This window comes from Rhincodon typus, chromosome 31 (assembly GCF_021869965.1).
Source record: "Rhincodon typus isolate 14 chromosome 31, sRhiTyp1.1, whole genome shotgun sequence".
Classification (NCBI taxonomy): Eukaryota; Metazoa; Chordata; class Chondrichthyes; order Orectolobiformes; family Rhincodontidae; genus Rhincodon; species Rhincodon typus.
The window spans coordinates 7,575,515-7,602,048 of NC_063362.1; the positions used below are offsets into that span (position 1 = coordinate 7,575,515).

Here is a 26,534-nt window from a genome sequence, read left to right on the forward strand (position 1 = left end):
GCAGTAAATACACTTTGCAGCTTTTAATAGTGTATTGATTCTATAATGTATTGCGGTAGTGTGTATCCAATGACCTGGGCGCTTTATAAGCAGTTTCTTCAGTTAATCTGCTCTCCGGACCAATTGTGTTCCTGGTCAGAATAAGCATTCTCATTCACTTGCACCTATATTTTCTATATGCGCAGCTTTCTATATTGCAAGTGTTCAGCCCATGCTATCAGGAGAATGGCTCTCGGCATCCTTAACACGCAGAAGAGAACCCATGAATTGGGAGACGTCAATGATAAATTTGTTTATATGTCTGCTCAGGGATTAAACTTTTATCTCTGTTTGGCCAGTCCTCAGTCAGAGAATTGTGTCCTGGTCTAGGCTCCACGCTTTATCAATGGTGTCAAAGCGTGGGAAAGGTTCATAAGAGATTTACGAGAACGGTACCAGGATGAGGAAGTTCAGCTCAGTAGAGAGACTGGAGAAGCTGGGAATTTTCTCCTTTATAGCAGAGGAAGACAAAAAATGATTGAATGGAGTTTTTCAAAATTGCAGGGGGCTTTGATAGAATAAATGTGGAAACGTTTCCATTGAAAGGAGGGTCAGTAACTAGAAGAAACGGCATTATGATAATTGGCAAAAGGACCAGTGGGAAGATGAACAGCATATTTTTAAGCTGTAAAGATCTTAAATATATCTGTACTTGAAAAAGAAAATGGGAAAAGAATAGGTGAAACAGGATTAATTGCATAATTGATCAAAGAACCAGCACACCCTGAGTATAGGCCTAAACTGCTCAATCCCTCCTCCTAAGACCAGCCTTTCATCTCTGGAGTCAATCTAGTGAACTTTCTCTGAACTGCCCCCAGTGCAGTTACATCTTTCTTCAAGTAAGGGGACCAAAACTGTATATTGTACTCCAGATGTGGTCTCGCCAATCCCACAACATTTCCCTAATTTTATACTCCATGCTTTTAGCAATAAATGCCAAAATTTCATATTTCAAAATTATAGAGTGGCACGGTGGCTCAATGGTTAGCCATGGTGCCTCTCAGTGCCAGGGCACTGGGCTCAATTCCAGCCTTGGATGACTGTCTGTGTGGAGTTTGCACATTCTCCCTGTGTCTGCGTGAGTTTCCACCAGGTGCTCTGGTTTCCTCCCACAGTCCAATGCTGTGCAAGTTAGGTGGATTGGCCATGCTAAATTACCCATAGTGTTCAGGGATGTGTAAGTAAGGTGGGTTAGCTATAGGAAATGCAGGGTCAGGGGGAATGGGTCTGGGTGGGATGAGTTTCAGACGGTCGGTGTGGACTGATTGGGCCAAATGGCCTGTTTCCATACTGTACGTGCTGTACCCGAGTACGAGCTTGGTTCAAGGATCAGCCATCACGGTCATACAAAGAAATTGAAAATGCAAATTTGTGAGTAAGAAACATGGAAATGAGTAAAAACTGATGAACGTTCTGAGTGAAGTTTTCTGAGTGAAGTTCCTGTACCAAAATGCACAAGCTGTCCTGCATTATTCACAATCATCCAGCATGTATTCCTGAACAGTTATTAAAAGCACATCTTCACTCTCCTCTGTATGTATTTTCCTTCCAGTTGTCTTGCCTCCCTGCTTAGAAGGCTTCACCTATGTCTGCAGGAACCACCAGCAACCCTATCGAGCCTCTCCTGCACCTCGCGTGAGGCTGTGGTCATGAGAAGCATCACATTTCACTTCTTTATTGTCAGCTGCTTTCTTTGTAGGAGAGATCAGGAGCAGCTGCCTTTCTCCTCCAGCCCAAGGTGAAAGGGCCAAAATTAGTGCCGAGAAAGAGTACAGGTGAGAAACTGATATGTTCACCTCCATGTCAAACCTCTGCCTACACTTTTAACTCACTGACTGAGTTTTCTTGACTGGCATTTTGTTTTAATTGGTTGGCATTTGCCAGCTGCAGACTGTCACAGCTGAACCTTGTAACTTGTAGCTCGAACAGTGCCATAATTGGGGTCTTGTTCTGTTGATATGGATGAAAGTGACTGCTGAGAGATGTTGAGGAAAGGCTACAAACTGAAGGTACTTACCTTCTGTAACACTTTGAGTGCTGAACAAAAGGCTATTGCCTAACAGCTAGGCAATATGCAGAAACCTGTTGTCATATTTAATTCTATGTCATGGCATTCACTAATGTGGGAAATGTTGACTCCCATTTACTCTGAACCACTCACAAGACGCATCTGCACTTCCTAGAACATACAGCAGTACAGCACAGTACAGGCCCTTCGGCCCACGATGTTGTGCCAAACTTTTACCCTAAACCTAAGGTCTATCTAACCTCCACCCCTGCCTTATACTATCATCCATATGCCTACCTAATAGCTGCTTAAATGCCCCTAATGAGGCCGACTCCACTACCATCTCTGACAATGCATTCCACGCCCCTACCACTCTCTGGGTAAAGAACCTACCTCTGACGTCTCCCCTGTATCTACCTCCACTCACTTTAAAACTATGCCCCCTCGTATTAGCTACCTCCACCCTAGGAAAAAGTCTCTGGCTGTCCACTCGATCTATACCTTCAATGCTGCATCTCAGGCTGCCTCAGTAACTCTCATTGTTACTCTGCAGCCAGGACACTCTGTGATCAGGGACACACACCCAGCTTATGGACTGGACCAGGTTGTGCCTCCAGGCTCTTCATTCGCTGTCATAGCCCTCATTCACTCTGAGTCTCACTGGATGCTCACATCAACCCTGCCTCACATTGTCGTCTTACACTTTGCCTCCTCAGCCAGAGACAGTAGGCTCAGATTACTGCTGTCTTGCTGTGCTGTTTGGAGCAGGATCAAAGCCAGGAAGCTTGTGGTTGGATCCAGGGTTCCGAGCAATTGATCAAGAGCAGTTTCTGATAACAGTCCAGACCCTCCTCAGGGAAGTCAGTCAGGATCCTCTCCTTGTAACAGTGAGAAACTGAATGTCTGGCAGCCTGCCACCTGTCTTGACTCTATCTGTCCTATTGTGGGCTGCTTTACTTCTGGAGTGGGAGAAAGGCAGCTACTAAGGGAGGTGAAAGTGGATGACACATGTCCCTTAGGTGCTCAGGACACCTCCCCGCCCGCACCAACAGCGGGCATGCAGGGTTAGTGGTATTGAGGTTTGGGGTGGGTAACAGTGAGTGAGGGAAGATGTTGCAGGCAGTAGTGAGAGTGGTAGAGTGTGAGCTTTGGTGGGAGGTGGGTAAAGTCGCAGAGATGGAGTGAGTGTGAGATAGCAGAGAGAAGACAGAAGCAGTTGCGCTTGTGGAGTTGTTTTCAATACAGTGCTGGGCGTCCCTCCAGGCAGTTGAGACTGCACTGAAACCAACACAGAGAATGCTGGAGAAATCAGCAGGTCTGGTGGCCTCCCATTTGCTGAGCTTCTCCGACATTCTCTATAATTGTTTCACGTTTCCAGCATCCGCAGTATTTTATGAGACTGTGCTGAGCTGGGTGGTAATGTCAGACCAGGCTGACATGGCCTCGCGTCAGGGCCTCCACAACTGGTCCTGGGGGAAGAGGAGGTCCTGTTTCTACAGCACAGCAGGACCTTCAGCTCCATTCCTGCAAAGTGGGGCAAAAACATCCCCCCCCCCCCGTCTGCCATGTCTGGGGTAAATGTCGGGACTTGCGGGGTCAGCTCCAGACTGGCAGTGCTTGACCAGGTGCACAGTAAATTTTCAAAGAGGACAAGGGTGGAAGGGATGCCAGTGAATTTTGGGATACCCAGTGAGTGGTAATCTTGTATGGAAACGTTGGATGGAAATTGCATCTGGGAGATGTCATTGGGCATGGTTGGTAATTAATGAGACAAGTTTGGTAAAATAGTGTGAGAAAAGTTTCACAGTGGGAAAACTTTCTGAAAGAAACCTGCTACAACTCTGACAGCCAGAAAGGAGATTTAGCTGTGTCTGTGTGTCTGTGTAAATCTATCTATCTGTTGCTCTGTGTGTCTTATTGTATGTGTATCTAGGTCTGTGTGCCTTCCCCCACTGTCTGTACCCACTTCCCTTCTCTGCAGTTCCACTGCTGTCGTCCTGTACCACCCTGTATTTCTCCCCTTGTCTGTGCATGCCACCCTCTTGTATGCGTGTCGTGTTAGCTAAAGGCAGGATCTTGTACAGCAGTGGCGCCCTCCACAGTTAAATAGTCACCCAAAGCTGCTTATCTGGGCTCACGTGCTGCTTAGCAATGTAAAGTACAAATTGAGGTAAAGAATGAATTGTTAAAACAGGTTTTTAGTATCAGATTTCTAAGGAAATGATTGGTGTATTTGCAACACATAACAGAATTAATTAATCAGCATTTTGTAGCACTCTTAGACAATGGATTAAGATTTGTATTTTATGACAATTAATTTTCATGTTTGTACATTAAATTGGTTTGCCCTTCTCCATTTATTTAACAATTAACAAAAAAAATTGATTAACTACATGATCCTTCCCATCCCATTATCATGTACAGTATTGAAATAAATCATTGACAATAAGTATATGTGTTATGACTGTGGTTGACTTGAGGTAGTCTGAGGCCCTACTGGAAAAATTGTAAAAATGATGTACTGTGGTTGTCAAGTTGGGAAAAAATTATTTAAAGGGTAGTTATCCTTGAGCAGCCATGAACGAAGATTAGGTTGGCAAGACATAGATTTTGGTTGTCCCAGCATTTACAGTTTGAAAATTCATCCAAGGTTTAAAGGACAACTTTGTAAGTGAATTGCATTCTGAAGGTTTGCTTGCATGTGGGAAGTTGGATAACAGAATAGACTGGGACACTTCTTGCCCTTTCACACTAGTTTGCTTCAGACATGTCCTAGATGGATCAACTAGTCAGATTTTCCCTGCGTAGTGTCAGGGTGGGAGTTCTGTTCTGTTGGGGCTCACTGCCTTTTGGAGGAGATGTTAGATTGAAGCTGTGTAAATATGCAACCAGTTGAATGGACAACAATTCTCTTTCGAACAACAGCAATGCAAATAAACAATAATCTCATTGTTTTTTGTGTGATCACACTGTGCTCAATTTTGCAGTCTCATTAACTACATTAGCAAAAAATGCTATTTCAAAAGCAGTTTGTTTGCTGTGAGAAACTTTTAGGCTTGACTGTAATCTTGAAAGTCACTGTGTAAAAGAAAGCTTCCCTTATCATCATCCTTGAGTTTCTTGATTTCAGAAATGACCAAAGATCTGTCCACCTCCATCTTGGAGTTTATTCAACAATGGATCTTCCACATTTCTCTATGCTGGAGAATTCCAAAGATTATAAACCCTCTGAGAGAAGATACTTCTCTTCATATTAATCCTAAATAGCTGACTACTTGTCCTGAAGCTGTGTCCCTGTTCTAGGCTTTCCATACAACATAGGAGCAGAAGTAGGCCATTCAGCCCATTGAGTCGGTTCTGCCATTCAATTATCCAATAACCCTCAACTCCAGTTTCCTCCATTTTCCCCCATAACCATTGATTCCCTTACTGACTAAAAATCTGACTCTCTCACCATTGGATATACTGAACGACCCAGCCTCGACAGCACTGTGCGTTCAAGAATTCTTCAGCTCAACCATGCAACATCCCTCTCAGCCATGTCAAATCTCCTAAATGTTTCATACACTCCTAAGTCCCAGAGAATTTTTCTCATTCCAGTTACTCTCCCCTTTATAGGGCAGCCCCCTCCTCCACAGGATTAATGTGATCATGACAGCGCTTCCCTTTTAAGTTGGCCTGAGCTTCCTGGAGCCTCAGAGCTCATGACCCCAAACTTTCAGTTCAAGACCCACATGGGATCCTGACGTTCTGTTTGGGAAGACCTGACCTGGGGGAGTTTTTTCACACCTGCATAGTTATGGTGTGAAACGTAAATTTTTTATTTTATAAAGTGATTATAAGATTGTAAACATTACCAGCATGTTCTCACCAGAGGTATGTTTTAAACCACTTCCAACAGTGTGCTATCTGTCCCGATTTACATGTGGAAAGGCTGATCAATTTGGCTGATCTCCTGTGAAGTACACTGACTTGTTTGTTTTGTTACACCATGGGACATTTCCTTCTGTGACAAGCAACATACAATTAGTACTTGTTGGACTATTCGTACTTTCATCTACATTAGGAGATAGCAAGGACTGTAGATGCTGGAAGGCCGAATTGATAAAATGTGGAGATGGAGGAGCACAGCAGGTCAGACAGCATCTGAGGAGAAGACCCGAAACGTTGACTTTCCTGCTTCTCAAATGCTGTTTGACCTGCTGTGCTCCTCCAGCTCCACATTTTATCGAATCTTTTATTTACATTAAATGGACTCAAATTGAGTTAAGCTCTGTACTCAAATCGTTTAAGCAAATGCACACACTCTCGCTACAAGGTACCCTGGTTTGTAACTCGATAATGCCTGGTTTTCTTGGTACACAGTACGTTAAACATCACAACATTTTTCCAGTCGAGAAGGTTCATTGTCCATGCACTGGGCCCATTGGCAAGTCTGTTGGCTCCTGGAAGCACCCCTGTCAGCAGTACAGAGTGATATTCCTCATTGATAATGGTGTTTATGTGTGCTGACAAAGTTTGACACTGCTTTGTGAAACTCATGAGCTGGAAAAGCCCAAATCTTTGCACGTGGGCGCCACCACATTTCACTGACGCCAACGTAGCAGCGTTTTAATTTCCACTGAGATCACACTGTTTATGCTTGGAAGATCCCCCACCTGAAACTCTGAAGGTGGTAGGGGAGTTTCCATCCTAGTTTTGTGTTTGTCTCTTTACAGTAGGAGGGCTCACGCTGACATTTTGAACTGGAGAGAACCCCATAATCCCTTTGTTACTTTCATAGTTAGCTGTGCCTTGAAGTAAATGAAAAACACCCCTTTACAAAATAAGGATGCAGGGGTTTGATAGAAGCACAATAAACTTAAGTGCTAATGTCCTTAGGCCTGTTGAATTTGGGCCTGGAACATGGCTTGAAGCTTTCTTCAGTGCTGTTAACAATATAGATGACCCTTTAACTTTCTGACATTTTACTCTGCTATTTACTTGCCGCATCTCTGCAAAAAATGATATGTGAGAGTGAGTGGCCGTTTATGGATGGCTGAGAGAGAGAGAGAGAGAGAGAGAGAATGTAATTGTGTTTATGTGACTGAGTGTGGGTGTATGAGAGCTTGTGTTGAGGGGTTGATTTTTCCATTCTGAAAGCTTTTAGCAGACCTGAGCACACTTTTGAGCACTGATTACAAACATCGATTAAGTGAAACCATTCATAACTGAAAGCTTTAAGTGAAAAATAGCTTTGTTTTGCAGACATGCAAAAGGGAGGACAATTACACTTTTTTTTGCGACATATTTAAGAACAGATCCACAGTTGGATTATATGATAATTTTTGGGAAGTTACTTAAGCACTAGCACACCCACCCCCCTTCAACGTAAATTTTAGAAAAAGTTTTCAATTGCTCGTAATTTCTTAACTTTTGATGTCATTTGTTTTTCTTTCTGTGACTTCAGAAAGTAAAGCATACTTAGTATCCATTAGCTACAAAATATTGTTGATTAATCTCTGAGCACTACATTGTTTTGACTTGTTTCAAAAAGCCATCATTGATGGTGAGGGAGGGGGAGAGTCAATGCAGGGGGATGTGCTACCATAGTTCCTCAATGCTCTGCATGTCATGAGGAGGATGCAGAGATGCTTCAGTGCAATTTGGACAGGCTGAAAGTGTGGGCAAATTCATGGATTATAATGTGGATAGATCTGATGTTATTCACTATGGTAGAAAAACCATGAAGGCAAATTATTATCTGAATGGCTTTAAATTGAGAGAAGGGAATGTGCAACGAGACCTGGCTGTACTTGTACATCAGTCTCTGAAGGTAAGCATGCAGGTGCAGCAGGCAGAAAAGAAGGCAAAAGGTACATTGGCCTTCACAGTGAGAGGATTCAGGAACCTGCTGCAATACCACAACTACAATACTGTGCACTCCTAATCTGAGGAAGGACGTTCTTGCCGTAGAAAGAGGGCAACAAAGGTTTACCACACTGATTCTTGGGATGGCGGGGCCGATGTATGCAGACAGGTTGAATCGATTAGGATCATATTCGCTGGAGTTCAGAAGAATAAGGGGGATTTCATATAAATCTATAATAATCGAATAGCATGAGACAGGGTAGATGCAGAAGCATGTTCCTGAAGGAGTTCAGTCCAAGGAGTCACAGTCAAAGGAAGGTTATTTATGACTGAGATGAGGAGAAATTTCTTCACCCAGGGAGAGGTGAAACTGGAATTTGTTAGAGCAGAAAGCAGTTGAGGCCAAAATGTTGTATGATTTCAAAAGGGAGTTGAGTGTAATACTTGGGGCTAAAGGGATCAAAGGACAGGGGATAAAGGCTACTGAGTTAGATAATCAGCCTTGATCATATTGAATAGTGGAGCAGGCTCGAAGGGCTGAATGGCTCCTGCTCCTAGTTTCATGGTTTCTATAAGTTTTTAACCAAGCTTTTGTTAAATGGTTCAAAAACTTTATTAACAAGTAAGAGTAGGCCATTTGGCTGTTGGAGTCTGCTGCACCAATTCAACAAGATTATGGTTTATTTGCATGTGGCCTTAATGTCACTATCCTGCCTGAACCCCCGCCACCCCACGTCCCCCCAAAAAAATCCTTTGATTCCCTTTTCTATCAAAATTTGGAAGAGTAAATTGCATCATGGTCTGTGGTGCTTAACACTCAGCACAGAGGAAATGGAGATCATTCTTAAGCCCGTACCTTTATTGTGAGGGAGGGAGGGAACAGGAGGTGGGCTAACCACCAAATATATTGAAACAAAAAGAGAAAATGCTGGAGAAACTCAGGAGGTCTGACAGCGTTGGTGGAGAGAGAATCGGAGTTAAGGTTTCAACTGTGTACAATTCTTCCTCAGAGTGTGTCATCGAAATGTTAACTTGAAATGCTAGACCTGCTGAGTTTCTCCGGAATTGCCCGTTTGTTTCAGATTTTCACCATCTGTGCTATTTTGCTCTTACACAGAATTTAGTACTAACCTCACTTGCTGAGATAGGCTCTGTCTGCAACACAGATACTCAAGAGAGGAGGTGGAAGAGCTGTCTCTCCTGAGGAGGAATTTTTGTCCCTTCTCATTAAAGTGGGATGCTGTCTTATACCCTGTTGTAAAGCTGTGACTTGAGAAATAAGGGAAATGGGATCATGTACTCTGTGGAAGAGTTTATAAAATCAAATCCTTCTCGCAAATGCATGTTAGTTACTGATGTTCTGAGGGTGTAAAGTGGCTGGCTTTTCCAGTGAAGATATTTTCATTTAATCATTTGAAAACCTTCAAAAGCTTGTGAAATGCAGAGTAAAGACAAATAAAAGCAGAAAATTTCATCAACTCAAATGGCATCTGAAGAGAGTATAGTAAAGAAACAAATGGCCAATCTCGATCAGCTATGAATGGATATCTGGATAGCAGCTATCTGAATGAAATGTGAAGTCATTAAAAATAGATGAGAAAACTGAACCAGCAGGGAAAATCTTGGAATAAAATAGAGGCAAAATGTTGAGTTTAACAACTTTAGGTCTTAACCTCTGCCTTCAATTTGTGTTTTATTTACTTTGGTTTTGCTAGTTCTCTGTTTTTTTCTTGATTCCTTTACTTTGTATTTGGATGGCTGTTATTCAGCCATGCACATCTCATCTGGAGGCACCTTTTTTATTTTTGCTTTTGGGCTTATGTACCATGAAACGTTTTGTCATTCAACCTCTTTTACCCTGCTCACTATCACATACCATTTTGTTCTTTCCTTCCCCTCTCCTGTTTCACTCGCTGAAAGTCTCTCCTTAGCCCTGATGCGGGGTCAGTAACTTGGAAGGGTAACATTTGGTTCTCTCTCCAGAGACACACTTCCTGACTTGCTCAGTATTTCCAGCATTTCTGCTCTTATTTTGGATTGCCAGCTTCTGCAGTATTTTGCTGTTGAAAAGGCACTAAGGTAATAGTATTGCCATTGTGATAATCAGAATTACTTTGCTTCATTATGTAGCGTGATAAACCTGGTGACTGTCTTTAGGTGGACTTGTAACAGAGGCTAATTTTATCTGTTTTCTAGTTTATTGAGAATAAACTTGCTCAGGATGTGCTGTAAGGGTCCAATGTGTTACAATCCATGTGGGACCATTTTACCTGAAATTTGGCTAAATTCATGAGACACTAGTAGGCTCTTATTTCACTTCTGTGCTTTTCAAATAATGGTTTGTTGGTTCCGGGGGATGGAATTTTTTTCCCCCAGTTTTGATGTGGTGAGTGTTGAACACTGTTGGATGTGGAGTAAAGCTCCCTCTACTCTGTGCCCGACAGTGACCCTCCACTCGACCACCTGTGCCAATTTGGCATTTTCCACTTGCGCCAGAAGTCATCTTGAGTGTTATTGCCAGCCTAATGTACCTCAGTGTTGAATTTGGGGTAATTGTATTGTGTAGCACATGTACACTAGGAACTGCATTGAGAATGATCAAACTCGTTTCAGATTGGACGCTTTTGGCCAGCACACAGAGCAGATTTTCAACCCATCCGCCTGTACTGCATTTGAATTGCACCCAGATCCCAGAGGTGAAAGGTCAGTGACTTAAACCCCCTTAAATCATCCAATTTTTTTTTCAAATGTATCATTTGCCTTTTCTACCACTAACGCCACCACCAACTTTAGTGCTGTCTTTGTGGGAGGGAGGGACAGAGTTTATTGTAGCATGGTTTCTGAAATTCACTGTCTATAAATAATCGCAAGAATTGCTTAATATTCTGAATGACATCTAGAATATTGTGAAGGCACCAAGGTATGGCACTGGTAGAAGCAGATGTGAGCCTAATGTTTCATGATACAATGTTATATGACAGAGACACTCATAACAAAATACATATTTTTTGCAGAAGAGCTTTAAGACGGGAAAGTTTTTTTTTTTGAAACAAGGTTCTCTATCAGATTATTTTATAATAAACCAGAAGGTCAGATAAATAACCTCAAGCATAGCCTTCACTGCAGAATGAAGCAGCATAAAGGATACAGAGAAAAGTAAGTGTCATTGAGTTCTAAACTCATCTGCACCAACCAAATACCCTAAACGGATCTAGTTCCATTTGTCAGTTTTTAGCCCATATTCCTCTGAACCCTTTCTATGGATGTACCCATCCAGATGCCTTTTAAATGCTGTAATTGTACCAGCCTCCACCACTTACTCTGGCAGTTCATTCCATACATACACCACCCTCGGTGTGAAAAAGTTGCCCCCTCAGGTCCCTTTTAAATCTTTCCCCTCTTGCCTTAAACCTATGACCTCTCGTTTTGGACTCCTTTATCCTGGGGAAAAAGACCTTGGCTATACACCCTGTCCATGCTCCTCATGATTTTATAAACCTCTATAAGGTCACCCCTCAGTCTCTGATGCTTCAGGTTTGCTTGGGTTAATTAGGGTTCCAACTACTTGCAAACAAAAAGCATAATCTTCAACTTCCCCACCCCATTTGGCAGATAAAGACCTTCACTTGCAAACAACTGACCCAGAGACTGAGATAAAAACCAGAAAATGAATCTGGAGAGATCTCTAGAGCAATGTCACAGGATGTCCACTAGAAGGAAATTGAATATTAGTGATTGATATGAGTTGAAAGCCTCATTCCTTCAGTTAAAAATGGTAACAGAATACAGATGGTTTCTTACGTATGAAATAATTATTCATTAAAACAATTTTAGTATAGGAAGAGGTGGATGTTTTATATGTGACACAGCTGTCTATTAGCAGAGAGCTAGAAGGAAGAAGAACCTGGGTGTGATTATTGATCCTTCACTAAAGCTGTTGTCAACAAAGCTGAGATCAAACAAAAGATAAATGCATGTATGCTGACAGCGCCCAGTTTTACTTCTTCACTGCTGCTCTAAACCCTTCCCCTGACTTTGCACACTGCTCTTCCAACCTCCTGACGGGAGAATTCCTCCACCTAAATATGGGGAGGGCTGCAGCCGCTCTGTCTCTGACCCACTACTATTTTCATCCCTGGGGCACTGACTCCATGCCGTTCCCTGGCAAGTGTTTGAGGCTGAAACAAGCCACCCTCTATCTTCCTGTCATGTTTGACCGGAAATGAGCTTCTGAACACATAGCTGCTTTATCCGTAACACCACGTCATCACCCTGCTTCGACTCATCTGTTGAAAGCCTTTGAAATATTGGAGCAGGAGTCAGCCCCTCCAATCTGCTCCACCACTTAAGGTAAAGGCCCCTCATTAACCTCAATCCTGTATTTCCACTCTATCCCCACACCTCTCGAAGTCATGAGTAATCTCCAGATTTGGCAATTCCAACACACTCCTATCTGGCTACCTATCTATCTATCTACCTCCTATTTTCCACCTACCACAGAGTCATACTGTGCGGAAACAAAGCCTTCGGTTCAACTGTACCATCCTAAGTAAAGGACAGTTTCAAATTTATACCAAGTCTCCCTTATCCATCACCGTGGTGCTTAATGAGAAACCTTGGCTCTGATCCATCAATTTAATGAATTTTAAATCGCCACTTTTGTTTTCAAACCCCTCCATGGCCTTGCTATCCCCTTTACCTTTATAATCTCTCCCAGCCTTACAACCCTCTGAGGTATCCACACTGACAAAGTTCTCAAATCTTCAGCACCCCATTTTTAATCTCTCCAGCATTGGTGAGTGTGCATTCAGTTACCCGGGCTCAAAGCTCTAGAATTCCCTTCCTAGATTGTTCTGCCTCTTTCAGGACCCTGCTTAAAATCTATTTTGTTGACTAAGCTTGTGGCCATGTATCCTAACATTATCTTTTGTGGTTGAGTGTTAAACATTGATGCCTCTGTGAAGCACCTTGTGACATTTCACTGTGTTAAAGGTGCTATGTAAGTGTAAATCGATGATGTTACACCTCATTGGGGTAGCACACAGGAAATTAAGACTCAAAATTCCCAGTGTCATCATAGATATGGGAAATTTTGTAACAGTATGCAGAATTACTTCATAGACCCGTGTTTTAAACTGACAGAAAGCAGGGACTTAATGGAAATTACAAAGAAATAGATTCGAGCTACAGGTAAACAATTGTAAACCGTCAGTATAAAACCCTACTAGTAAAGACTTTAACACCACACACGCACACACACACCACACACACACTCTCAAAAATAGATGTAGGTTGGCATGATGGTTCAGCGGTTAGCACTGCTCGCTCTTAGCGCCAGGGACCCAGGTTCAATTCCAGCCTCAGGCGACTGTCTGTGCAGAGTTTACACATTTTCCCTGTGTCTGTATGGGTTTCCTCCCACAGTCCAAAGATGTGCAGGATAGGGTGGATTGGCCATGATATAGTGTCCAGGGATGTACAGGCTAGGTGGGTTAGCCATGGGGAGTGTAGGATTACAGGGATAGGCTGGGTCTAGGTGAGATGCTCTTCAGTGTGGACTGAATAGGCTGAACATCCTGTTCCCAAACTGTACGGATTTTATATTTTAAAAAATGTAGATGTTCTAGGTGGAGGGAAAGACTGGGCATGCAGGTCAAAGGTCCCTGTCTGGTGTTCACTGAGATTATCCTCTCATTTATCAAGACTTGCTGCTCCCTGATCTTCCTTCTCCGGGTATGTTCAGTTGCTCGGAGGAGGCACAGAGCAACTGGTTCACGCTGTGTAAAGTCTCTGACTTCTTGGTTAAAAGCTACATCTTACAAAAACTGATGAGGGAAACAAAACTGTCTTTCTTCAGGCTTGAATAATATTTTTTTTACTGCACAGAAAGGACGGCTCCTTCCTTCTTGGAGGTTCGAAGGCTTGTGACCAAACATGCACACCCACAAGCTGTTCAGCTACCTGCAAGCCAATCGCATAGTTGTTGGCAGGCAGAAGTCCTTTGTCATCAGCACTGATCACCACTTCACAGACCAATTGGCTACTTGTTGCCAGATGAATCACCGTTCCTACACACCCCTGGCTTGCAACTCGTCTTCAGGAATCTATTATCCCCCACTCCGCCAAGTTTGAATAAGCAGCAGTGTAAACAATACTGACAATGAGAGTTGGCAACCTGCTTTTAAACAGTGCAGTAATCCTTTTGGCAAGTTTCTGGCCATCGGTTGACCTTAAACCCTCAGTCTCTCCCCTCTCCTCCACTACGGTGACCCCATGAAGTCACAAGGACATCAATAAAAATATGGAAAATCTGCAGAGTCCTAACTTGACATTCTACCACCTGACAGGTGGGGGAAGGAGCAGACAGGACAGGTGAGAGTGGGCAGGGAGATGGAGAGGGAAATTCCAGTCAGGGTAGGCAGTCAATTGCAGTCTGGATCATCATTTTCCAGCTGTTTCCACTGCCAGTTTGTGTAGGGATTACAGGGAAAAAACTGCTGTCTTTAAATATCTCATTACATTGGTAGGCACAAAAATCTTACCATGGCTAGATCCTATTTAATCATCTGGTGTCTGGTGGACAGAACTGGCCAGTTATTATTGACGTCATGACATTTTGTGTTGATGGGGATGAAAGTATTGACGGTTAAGAATGTGATTAATGAAGATTTTCTGTGCTTCCACCCTGTGCACAGTGATAAGCAAGTCTTATCAGCCTAAGCTTGTCAGCTCCTTGATCCAGACCTCTACTGAGCTTCAGCTGACTCAGGTTCTGGGGTTTTACTGACGATGACGCATGTTTTGACCTTGCTTTATCTTTGGGAAGCCCTGGTTTGCAGGTCATTCATGGCCATGTAGAATTCCCAGTGAAACTCTCTTACCTGACAACTCGAGTGAAAGTTGGTAAGAGGTTTGCCTATCGTAACTTACCCTGAAATGACCCTGCCAGATTTTTCTTAAGAGGCATTAGCAAACAGCGGAGTGAAAACAGAGATTGATTTGGCCGGCCAGCAAAATTCCTGATAAAGGCAGTTGGAATCGACACGTTCCAGGTTTTTTTTTGACACAGTAGGTCAATGAGAAATCTGAACAATTACGTATCATTTTGCTTGCAATGGTGGGACATTGCTGGGTTTATGGAACATTGCATATTTTCCAACAAACTTGGTGGTGGGGTTGGAGGTTTGTCAGTCTTTTTCAACGAAGAGCATCCATTAACAATGCAAGTAGAGAGCAATGGAAACAAAACATTATAGTGAAGTCTTTACAATTGCACAGTATAGTATGTGGAGATACGCAGAGTTCGGTCACAGATCAGCCATGATCTCATTGAGGGGCGAGATGGCCTTCTCCTTAACTTCCAATCTAATAACTGATCGACTCATTCAGGACTCTTTAACTGCTTTGCACAGTGACTTTTGCAGTACATCAATTCAATAAATGGGTTTTCTGCGTGGAGCAGTCAATGTGGGCTTGCTGCTTCCACTTCATTTGAAGGTGTGAAGCGTTCTGTCTGTCAGCCAGTGGCAGATTGCAGGATGACACAGGTTCTCATACACAGAACTGGAGGTTCTGGTGGCCTGAAAGGTAAAAGATCCCTGCATCTGCAAGGGAAGATCACCACATTTCTGTCCTTGACCTCCCGACTCTTATGTGTGGCAGCACGTGTTAGTTGACTTGGCTTCGTGTCCTCCTCCCATTCCTCATCCAACACAAAGTTGTGGGAGGGGTACAGGGATGTGCTTGGACTAGGAGGATGCCAATGATCAAGGACACCTTCCTCTTGACTGCTTATATATGGTTGAGTAGTAAAACATTTGCTCTGTTTCGGTATGAGCCTCATATAATTTTCTGAATAAATGGCATTAGCCTGTTGATGACACATTGTAAAGTCTCCCAAAGTCTTCCAGGGGTTTACTTGGGAGCTCCAGCTGTTTGTCTGCATGGGTTTCCTCCGGGTGCTCCAGTTTCCTCCCGCAGTCCAAAAGATGTGCAGGTTAGGTGGATTGGCCATGCTAAATTGCCCGTAGTGTTCAGGGAAGTGTAGATTAGGTTTGTTATAGGGGGATGGGTCTGGGTGGGATGCTCTGAGGTTTGGTGTGGACTTGTTGGGCCGAAGGGCCTGCTTCCACACTGTAGGGATTCTATGATAAAATGGTGAGTATCCTTTTAAGAAGCTCTTGAAATCTAAACTATGCTGCACTTACTCCACACTCCTTGTGTGTCCCAAATCGCTTCACAGCGAATGATTTGCTTTTGAAATATGTTCACTGTTGTGGTTTTGGCAATTAGAATCGGAGAGACCTACGACATGGAAACAGACACTGCGGCCCAACTTGCACATGCAGCCCAGTTTCCACGATTAAACTAGTCCCATTTGCTTGTGTTTGGTCCATATCCCTCCATGCCAGTCCCATCCATGTTCCTGTCTAAATGTTTTTTAAATGACAAAACTGTACTCCCTTCCACCACTACCTCTGGCAGCCCGTTCCAGACACTCAGCACCTCCTGTGTTTAAAAAACTGCCCGCCTGGATCCTTTTGTATCTGTCCCCTCTCAGTTTAAGCCTATGCCCTTTAGTTTTAGACTCCCCTACCATGGAGAAAAGCTGTTGGCACTCAACTGACCATCTGAGAAAAGTAGCATCGTATTCTGATATAGCGATTAAGTGATCCAGTGAGTTTTGTTCTACTCATACTTGGGCACTGGCCAAAGAGAAGGATAATTCTTCAATTGAGAACCTCAAACTAAGTAATTAGCAATTGGCAAGAGCTCGTTGTTCTCAATCCTAGCTTAAAAGATACTGGATTATTTGCTAAATAGTATTAAATGGAGAATAATGGCGACCTGGAAATGATTTCAACACAGTCCCCTCACTGAGCTGTTCAAACAATGGCACAGAATATAAGAGGGAATGGTGAGTAGTTTATAACCATTGTCCACAAACCTTTGAGACTTGAATTACAATGAACGTGTGTTTTTTACAATTTCGAATCATGGAATCCCTACAGCGTGGAAGCAGACCATTCAACCCACTGGTCCACACCGACCCTCCAAAGAGCATCCCACCCAGACCCACACCTATTCCTGGACCCTACATTCCCCATGGCTAATCCACCCAACCTGCACATCTTGGGACCATGGGAGGAAACAAGAGCACCCAGAGGAAACTCACGCAGACACAGGGAGAATGTGCAAACTCCACACAGACAGTCACCCGAGGCTGGAATCGAACCCGGGTTCCTGGCGCCGTGAGGCAGCAGTACTGACCTCTGAGCCACCGTGGCATATCAAAAGTTCATATTCTTACAGTAATTGTTCAGTTTGGTGTCCTTTGTTGTCAAGAAAAATGCAAATGTCCATCAAGATGACCATCGACTGATACAATGATATTCTTGCCTGGAGATTGCCATTGCAATCTTCCTTCATGCTAACATTTGATCACTGGCAAGTAAAGTGGTTGGTATGCATTAATACCAGTTATTTATAGCTTCTCAGTCAGAGATCTAATAACGGCCTTGATCTTCTGTACAAAATATCTTCTTTTAACATGCGGAACTGTTAATCTATTTTAAAAGTGTGCTTCAATTTAACGTTTTCTGTTGCATTTTTACATCAATTAGAAATTAATCTGGTCTTTTTCTCTTATTAGTAAGATGCAGAATGTCAGGAAGCTTATTTCATGCCTTAATAATTCATTTTCAAAGTATAACAACTTTATTACATGGGAGATGTGACTTGCTGAAAACTATTTCTCTTGTGTGATATACATTCCCAGCACCTCCACCATCCTCCTACCTGCTGGCATTTTTTTCAATATTTGGTCTTATAAAAAAAATGGTGATCACAGAAATCAAAATGCCTTGGAGAGGTAGCAACTAAAATGTGGAAATTTGGCTATTTGTTCAAACTCTCTTTTAATGTTTGAGACATTGCATGGAGGACTCTTCTGCATATTCTGTACAGTAAATTACTCTGAGTATCAGCACCAGATTGCAAATTCCCAATCCTTAGAGGCTTATATAGCTGCATTTTATCATATGATTCATTTGCAGAAGAGGGTGGGTCATATTATGAGAGATTAGAACACTGACAAGAGGATGAAGCAGTGCACCCAGTCAATGATAAATTAAACCTTGGTTTGCTTGCCTTATCCAGTGTAAAGGTGCACTGCATTATATTGAAAAGAGGTTCTGCGGGTTTTTTTTGTTCCCTTGCAGACTAATAAAGGGAGTCTATTCTGTGATCATTTTGTGTGCCAGTCTTCTTTCAAAGAAGCATTCCAGCTTATCAGCAACAAATAGTCCCTGGTTTTTGCAGGATTTTGAACAATCTGAGCTGGGCTAGTGTTGCTTTAGACCGACCTTATGCACAACTTGGTGGAGCAGGCATCAGAGGCAAGTATGATTAATGAAATCTAACGGGTCAGTGCTGTGACTGAAGCAGGATACAGCTGCTTATATTATGGATGAGGGATTCAGTGGTGTCCATAAAGATAGCAGACAGTTTCATTATAGAGGTGGAGAAATGTTTATGCTTTTTTTGCACAAATCGATAAAAGAGCAGTAAATTTGTACTTTATTAAATGTAGTGTTGCCTGCTATCATGCTTGTTCTGCCAAGCTGATTCATATAGGTGTGTGGTTTTCATGTCTATCTCTGTCCACATCTCCTCTCTTCAGGGGTCCTGCACTCACCTTGCATGAACTAGGCATTAATACCATAAGTTATTTGCAGATTTTTGGTCGGTGCTTCACATTTTAACAAATACTGGGCAAGGTTTCTTTTTAATCATTTGAAGGAACAAAGTTCCAGTCTTTTTTGTCCGATTTAGTTTGAGAAATGATAGCAGTCATCTGTGCTTCACATTTTAATAAATGCTGGACAAGATTTTTTTTTCTTGATCACGCGAAGGAAGGAAGTTCTGGTTTGATTTCTTTTCCCTGAATTGTGTATGTTTAGTTTGAGAAATGATGGCAGAATCTAGATTTGAATAACGGCAGAAAAAGTCATTTTGAATGGCAAAACAAGTGTCAGAAGTGGTCATGTGAGAATGATCTAATTAACACAGAACATTGTGGATTATATAGTTTCAGCCCTGATTGCCTTCAGAATGTGAATGCTTCCCACTTTGGTATTGCAGAAAATGCCACTGTAACACTTGAAGAGGTTAATGTTAGGTGCAGTGGTTTGATTACGAAACTGAGGATCAGATGCTGCAAATGAGATTTTGCTATCTTGTTAATGACAGTACTCTTGGAGCTTTCTTTTGGCTTGATAACAGTGGGTCCTTTAGATAATTAAGGTGAACCTGAGGTACAGCATGAAAAGGCTTGGAGCATTACGTTGAAATGCTTGCTCAGATCTCTGTACTGATTATCAGTAATGATGAGGCCAGAGAACTGCTTTGCTTCCAAGAGGCTGCTTTAACCTCTTGAATGCCACTTTGAAGCATGAAGACTGTTGTCAACCAACACTGAACGGTCTGATTGAGTTTGACCCTGACATTCATCTGTAAGGCTGAATCACAGAAGAAATCAGAACAGGAGTCTTTTCAGAAAAAAAACAACTGAATCCCAAGGGAAAATGCAATTTATATTAAGTTGAATTGTTTAATTGATGGATTTTTTTTTCTTTTCAAAAGGCAACAGAGAAGATTAGTAATATTGTTGTTGTGATGTTGTTCATGAACTTGCAAAAATCATAATTGTTTTCTATGATTCCATATTTTGAACTCACCTACTTGAGGATCTTTGAAAATTGTGATTGTTTTGAGATATCTTTTGTGAAGATACAGGAGGCTTTATACCTGTGTAGGCCATTTTCTTTGTGTGTGAAGCCCATGGAGACAAGAATTTATTGGTGGGTGTTGAAGTGCTTTTTAATGCAATTTAGTGAACAGTAAGTACTAAGTTTCATATTGAAAGCTAAATTCTGTTCTGATTGACCTTTCAAGTTATGTGCCTTAATCTAACCCATACTAATCTGGTATTTGAAATTATTAGGCTATTTCAAGGGATGAATGTAATCTGATTGTTTTAAAAATGCCACTGTGCTCATTAAATGTGCTTTGACAGTTTGAAGGCCTGGCATAGAGACAGATGATGTATAGATATTGAGTACAGGAGCAAACTGTTCAGAGGAAAAACTCAAATGTTAAGATTGGTCGTTTGAGTCAGATGATACTGACATTTTCCTTTTGCAAAGGTATAGGCGGACTACCGTAAAGGGCTCTGGTAAGTTTAATTAAATTGTAGAATCTTACTGTGCAGAAGAGGCCCTTTGGCCCATTGAGTGTGTACTGCCAAGAATGTATTATTACTTGCTCTAGTTCCATTTTCCAGCACTAGGCCCTAATGTTTTATTTACTACCAACCTCTGATAATTGAAAGCTGTGTTTTTGTTCCAAGAAAGATGGAGTTATCAATTTGTTTGAAGTAAACAAACGTAAATAATGCCAAGTGAGGATTATGTACTGAAGAAAAATTCAAATTGCAATTTGGGCAGAGAGAGAGTGGTGTCATTTATTGCCAACACACCATGGGACAACCAAAAGAGAACTTTACAGTCATGGCAACAAGGTGCAGAGCTGGATGAACACAGCAGGCTAAGCAGCATCATAGGAGCAGAAAGGCTTACGTTTCGGGCCTAGACCCTTCATCAGAAAATGACGCTTCATCATTTGAAATGAGGATGGCATGGTGGCTCAGTGGTTAACACTGCTGCCTCATGGTCCACCCTCAGGTCACTGCATGAAGTTTGCACATTCTCCTTGTGTTTGTGTGGGTTTGCTCCCACAGTCTGAAAATGTGCAGTTTAGGTGGATTGGCCAGGCTAAATTGCAAGCTAGATGGATTAGCCATGGGAAATGCAGGGTTACAGGGATAGGTGGGTCTGGGTAGGATTTTTATTGGAGAGTTGGGGTGGATTTGATAGGCCAAATGGTGTGTTTCCCCACAGCAGGGATTCTATTACCTTGGAAGAACTGTGAGCTGGCGTCTTGATTTGATGCAATGAACTATTTTAATTGTAAGACTTTGCAGTTCCCCAGTGCTACATTTCATTAAATTCTAAATTTGTTCACGAACTGTGATTAGCAGAGCAATGAGGGAGTGATGGGAGGTGTGATCAGGAGATAAAACAGGTTGTATGATCCTTGTGCTGGTATGGTAGACCTGAGGTGTTAATTGTATATTAATTGTGTTCAGTTCTATGCAGGTAGTGAGGACTAACTGGGGATTCAATGGTGACCCTATAAATAGGAATGGGCAGGAAGTATGGTTGCTGCGTGAGGATGTACGTGCTTATAAAATACTGCTTGCAAATAAATGCTTATTAAGGGCTTGAAAATTGATTCTTGTTCTGCACTTCACCAATTGGCCTTCAGGCATGAGGCAGAAATGATGTTGGCTATTGGCTCTCTTTGACATGGGTTAAATGATGCCTACTGGATTTCCCTGGCAGCTCATTGGTGAATAGGATTCAACCTCGGACCATTGTGTTACAATCACAAAGGGCATGTCTATACAGCATGTAGACTGCAGCGGTTCAAGAAAGCAGCTCACCACAACCTTCTCAAGGGCAACTAGGGACAGGCAATATATGCTGGCACAACCAGCAATGCCTATGTCCCACAAGTGATTTAAACAAAAATTAAAGCACAGGTCCTGTATGTATCTTTACCAGTATAGCAGGTATCATTACCAGGTGACACAATTGTGCTCCATGCCCTGAAGATGAGAACACGGACTCCAATTTAAATTGTGTGGACTGAAGGAGGCAGCAACAACAGCAATCATTCGAGCTCCACAAAAATAATGTAATGAACACCCTATCCTGACCATTCGTGTAACTGGGGACTGTTTATAAGGAGCCACCTGTTTGGACACTAAAAGCCTGAAACTTAGGGGTCTCTAGCGCATTCTGTTGGTGACCCATTTGATTTCATTTCGTTTATTATTGTCACATGTACAGAGATACAGGGAAAAGTTTTGCATTATGTGCTAACCAGACAAATAATACCTTACCTAAGTATATCAGGGTAATAGAACAGAATGTAGAATATAGTGTTACAGCTACACAGAAGGTGCAGAGAAAGATCAACTCTACTATATGATAGATCCATTCATAAGTCTGATAACAGTGGAAAAGAAGCTGTTCTTGAATTTGTTGGAGATAGTAAGAACTGCTGATGCTGGAGTCCGAGATAACACAGTACGGGGCTGGAGGAACAAAGCAGGCCAGGCAGCATCGGAGGAACAGGGACCCTTCTTCAAAAACATTCAAAAATCCTTGAATTCGTTGGTATGTGTTTTCAAACTTTTGTTTCTTCTGCCCGATGGAAGAGGGTGGAAGAAAGTGTAACTGGGGTGGGAGGGGTCTTTGATGTTGGCTGCTTTCCCGAGGCAGTGGGAAGTGTAGACAGACTCCACGGAAGGAAGGCTGGTTTTCAGGATGGACAGGGCTACATTCACAACTCTGTAATTTCTTCCAGTCTTGGGCAGAATTGTTGCCATACCAAGCTGTCATGCACCCAAGTAGGATGCTTTCTGTGGTGCACCTATTAAAATTGGTCAGAGTCATTGTGGACATGCCCAATTTCCTTAGCCTTCTGAAGAAGCAGAGTGTTGGTGCACTTTCTTGACCGTAGCGTTGACGTGGGTGGACCAAGACGCATGGTGAGTGATATTTACCCCTAGGAACATTGCATTGCATAAGTGTCCAACTTTTGCCCGTAATCACCTCCTTGCAATGGTCACACAACAGGTGTCACCAACTTCCATGCCATCAATGCTCACATCTCTGGGAGGGAAATCACAGTACATAGTTCGTTTCAACTTGCCTGATGCTCTTTTCTTGCCTCACACAAAAAAAATGATCACACGAATGTCCAGTTTCTCTCTGATAGAATCTTAGAAATTTTGGTGCGGAATGAGAGCATTTGGTCCACCATGCCAACTTCATCCAGTGCACTACCTCTGCTAATCACTTATTTCTGGCTTTCTTCCTCAATCCTTTACTACCTCCCTTTGATGGTTTCTAGAGGAACATGAGGGAACCAGGAAAGAAACACATGCATTTTATATAGAGATAACACGGTGTGGAGTTGGATGAACACAGCAGGCCAGGCAGCATCAGAGGAGCAGGAAAGCTGATGTTTCGGGTCAGGACCCTTCTTCAGAAAAATTTTATATAGTGCCTCTCACCATGTCCCAAAGCACTTTACCACCAATGATGTATTTTTGAACTTTAGTCACCATTGTATTGTAGGAAACATAGCAGATAATCTCTGAACATCAAGATTCCACAAACTGGAGCGTGATGGTGTCCAGATCATCTGATTTTGTGATGTTGATTTGAGGGATAAAATTTGGTGAGGGCACTGGATGTAGCTTCCTTGATCATTTTCAAAATAGGGTCATGGGTTCTCTTCCATCCACCAGCGTGGGCAGATAGGGCATGCTTTAAAGCATCATCTGAAACTCTGGCACGGTGGCTCAGTGGTTAGCACTGCCACCTCGCAGTAGCAGGGACCAGGGTTCGATTCCAGTCTTGGATGACTGCCTGTCTGGAGTTTGGACATTCTCCCTGTGTCTGTGTGAGTTCCCTCTGGGTGCTCTGGTTTCTTCCCACAGATGTGTGGGTTAGGGTGGATTGGCCATGCTAAATTGCCCATAGTGTCAATGGACGTGACGTTAAGTGTGGGGGTCAGAGTCTGGATGGGATTCTGTTTTGATGGGGGTCAGTACAGACTTGATGGGCTCAATGGCCTCAATCTCCACTGTAGGGATTCTACGAATCTGGTCCCAAAAATGTCAATCATCCCTTCAGTGCTGCTGTAGATTGTCAGCCTAGACTGTTGTGTCAAATTTCCTGAGTGGGACTTTAACCACAGCGTTCTGCCTCAACTGTCACTAATCATTGAAATAAACTATTTTTTTCGTAACAATACTACTGACATTATGTAAAACACTTTACAGTGTCAGACCATATGGTTTCGATTGCAGTGGATATAGCAGGTAAGACAGCAACTCCTTGGTTTGTGCTGTGACATGGTGCCTAGTTGTTGATGAGCATAATGGGGAATGATTAGTAACTCCTTCTGAAATAATCTCTTAAACTTCTTGAAAATACTGACTGTGCATTAACGCAGGTAATGTGCAAGCTCAGGAGGGATCAGAGCAAAATTGCTTGACTGTGAATCTGTGCAGCATTTACTTCAATCCTCATTCCCACCTTAAGATCGTTTGTGAGATTAGTGGGAGTGTACGTGGAAGGGTCAGCACAGACATCCCACCTGAGAGGCGGATTTTCAGGTTGGTCGCAGGAGCAGACTCGAGGGTTTGAGAAGGCAGACGCTGGCCTGGTGGGAAGGGGTGGGTCGGGGGATGTTTGAGAGAAGCCGCATTGTTTGGTGTTCAAAATGTGTTGAAAATCCGCAGACGGACAATACTTAAATGTAGCAAATGCCTGGGGACTTCCCGACATAAACTTATCTGAATATCAGAGATAGACAGTAGATTAAAACTACCCTCCAGTTGGAGCAGGGAACATTGGGTGAGGAATGAGGGCTGCTGGAAGTGTGTGGGGAGCTGTAGAATTTGATGTGGCAGACCGGAGTAAATCTTCAGTCATGAATTGTCAGTGAAGGCAGATTAAGTCACTTTTACTGGAGCTTCTGAATGTTTGATCATGTGCCCTGTCCTGTTGAGGCTGGAAAACAGTGTTTTTGTTACATAAGTAGAGTATTGAGAGACCCTACCCCTTAAAATGTTGCTGTTTCTTGTTAATTAATCATCTATGGAAAATTGACAGTTTCAGTTCTTTACATAATAAAGTATTTTAATGGGCCACAAAATTCTTGGTAATTCAGAAATAACAATTAAACTGTTTGACATCTTACTAATATTTAGAATCTGCTTCGTTAAAAGATACTCCAGCGTTTAATTCATTCCATTGAGTTACTTGGGATCTCTGTTGACATGGCAAATATTGAAACTGTGCACTAAGGGTGAACACAAAAAAATAAATGTGCTGAATGGAATGATCTGAAAGATTTCCATTTTTGTCCAACCTGATACCTCGTGTGTCACAGGAGTATGAAATCCCTCTGGACTCCCCTTACACAAGACAGGGTTTTTAAATGAATCGGCAGATTTCCTAATTCTGCTCTGTTCTTCTGTTGCAGTCGTGAGAGTGATCTATCAACTATCATCTCCAACTTGCACCAGAGCAGGCAGCTCGTTATGCCAGAGGGTCAAAGTCGGAATGAGATCAAGAAAAATGGCATCGACCTACTCCCAGGACAGGCTGGTAAGATTGCAAAACATCACACACACACAGCATTGCACTGATCAGTTTTGTAAATGAATAATTGTGGATTTTCATAAAAATGAACTTTTTGAGGACTTTGAGATAACAAGGTGTAGAGCTGGATGAATACAGCAGGCCAAGCAGCACCAGAGAAGCAAGAAGGCTGACGTTTCGGACCTAGACCCTTCTTCAGAGGACTTTGTTCCTCCTTTTTCGAGGACACCAACTTGTGGTGGGTGAAATTCACCTACACTTTGCAATACCTGAGTGTCCATGTGTGAGTTTTACTGAGTGCTTATCAATGGGCTATTGAACCATAGAGTGGAAGGAGATACTGTCACTGGATAGTAATCAGGGATAGTTTATTTGTTTCTTTCAGATAGGGTTTCTGGGGCCAGACATAGTCCCATTAACACACCAGAGACCTGCAATTAAATCTGGGACCTGCTAATCTGTGTGGCTGAGTGACACACCATGTGAAATCCTTGCCTCTCAGCTATTGATTGAGATTTACCGGTTTAAGGATTTGACTGCACTCTGATCCAGCAAAGTTATGATACCACTTATTGTTGCTCAATGTCACAGCTACCTAGAATTTCCATACATTTTATAACAAAACAGAACTTTAGCAGATTAGTAACTATTAATTTTTCATATTAAAAATCTTTTGAGGGCTGCAAAGTTGCATACTTTCCAGTCTGCGTCAACGTGACCCAGTTGATAGCGTATTTGTGCTGTGAATCACAAGGTTCAGTGTTCAATCCCTCCCTGTAAATTCAAGGTTGCAACTCCAGTGGAGTGCTGCACTGTCTGAGGTGCTGTTTCCGTTGGGTGAAATGTTAAAACAAGGCCACATCTGCCAGTTTGGGTGGATGTAACGGATCCCATGCTGCGATTTCAAGAAAAGCGGGAGAGTAATTTGCAGTATCCTCAGTGAGCATCACACAAACAGTTATCTAACTGTTCTCACATCACTGTCTGTGGGAGCTTGCTGTGCACAAGTTAGCCTGATGTGTTACCTACATTGCAACAACGAACACATTTCAAAAGCATTTCTTTTGGGAGCCTGTGCTGTTTTGCTAATTTGCACTACTTTTCCTGATTTATAATAAATGTCCTTGGCTGGATGGCTGGTTTGTATTGCAAATGGACCCCATCAGTGCAGGTTCAATTCCCACACTGGCTGGGGTTAACATGGAGGTTCTGCCTTCTCAATCTCACCCCTCACATGAGGTGTTCTGACTCTCCGGTTAAACTCATCACCAGTTGTCTCTCTCTAATGAGAGAGTGGGACTAAGGTGACTTTACCTTTTCTTAAAAACATT

At 42.6% G+C, this 26,534-nt stretch overlaps 1 protein-coding gene across 8 annotated transcripts in view; it reads left to right on the forward strand.

The window, feature by feature from the left end:
- Positions 1 to 26,534, forward strand: part of samd11 (sterile alpha motif domain containing 11) — a 280,049-nt gene that overhangs the window by 105,070 nt on the left and 148,445 nt on the right. For 6 of the 8 annotated variants that reach the window (XM_048615172.1, XM_048615168.1, XM_048615167.1 and 3 more), the window contains exons 4-5: positions 10,511 to 10,600; positions 25,085 to 25,209. In XM_048615172.1, the coding sequence (XP_048471129.1) occupies positions 10,511 to 10,600; positions 25,085 to 25,209 (215 nt within the window). The remainder of the gene's footprint in view (positions 1 to 10,510; positions 10,601 to 25,084; positions 25,210 to 26,534) is intronic. The other 2 variants (XM_048615171.1, XM_048615170.1) reach the window with 1 other exon arrangement.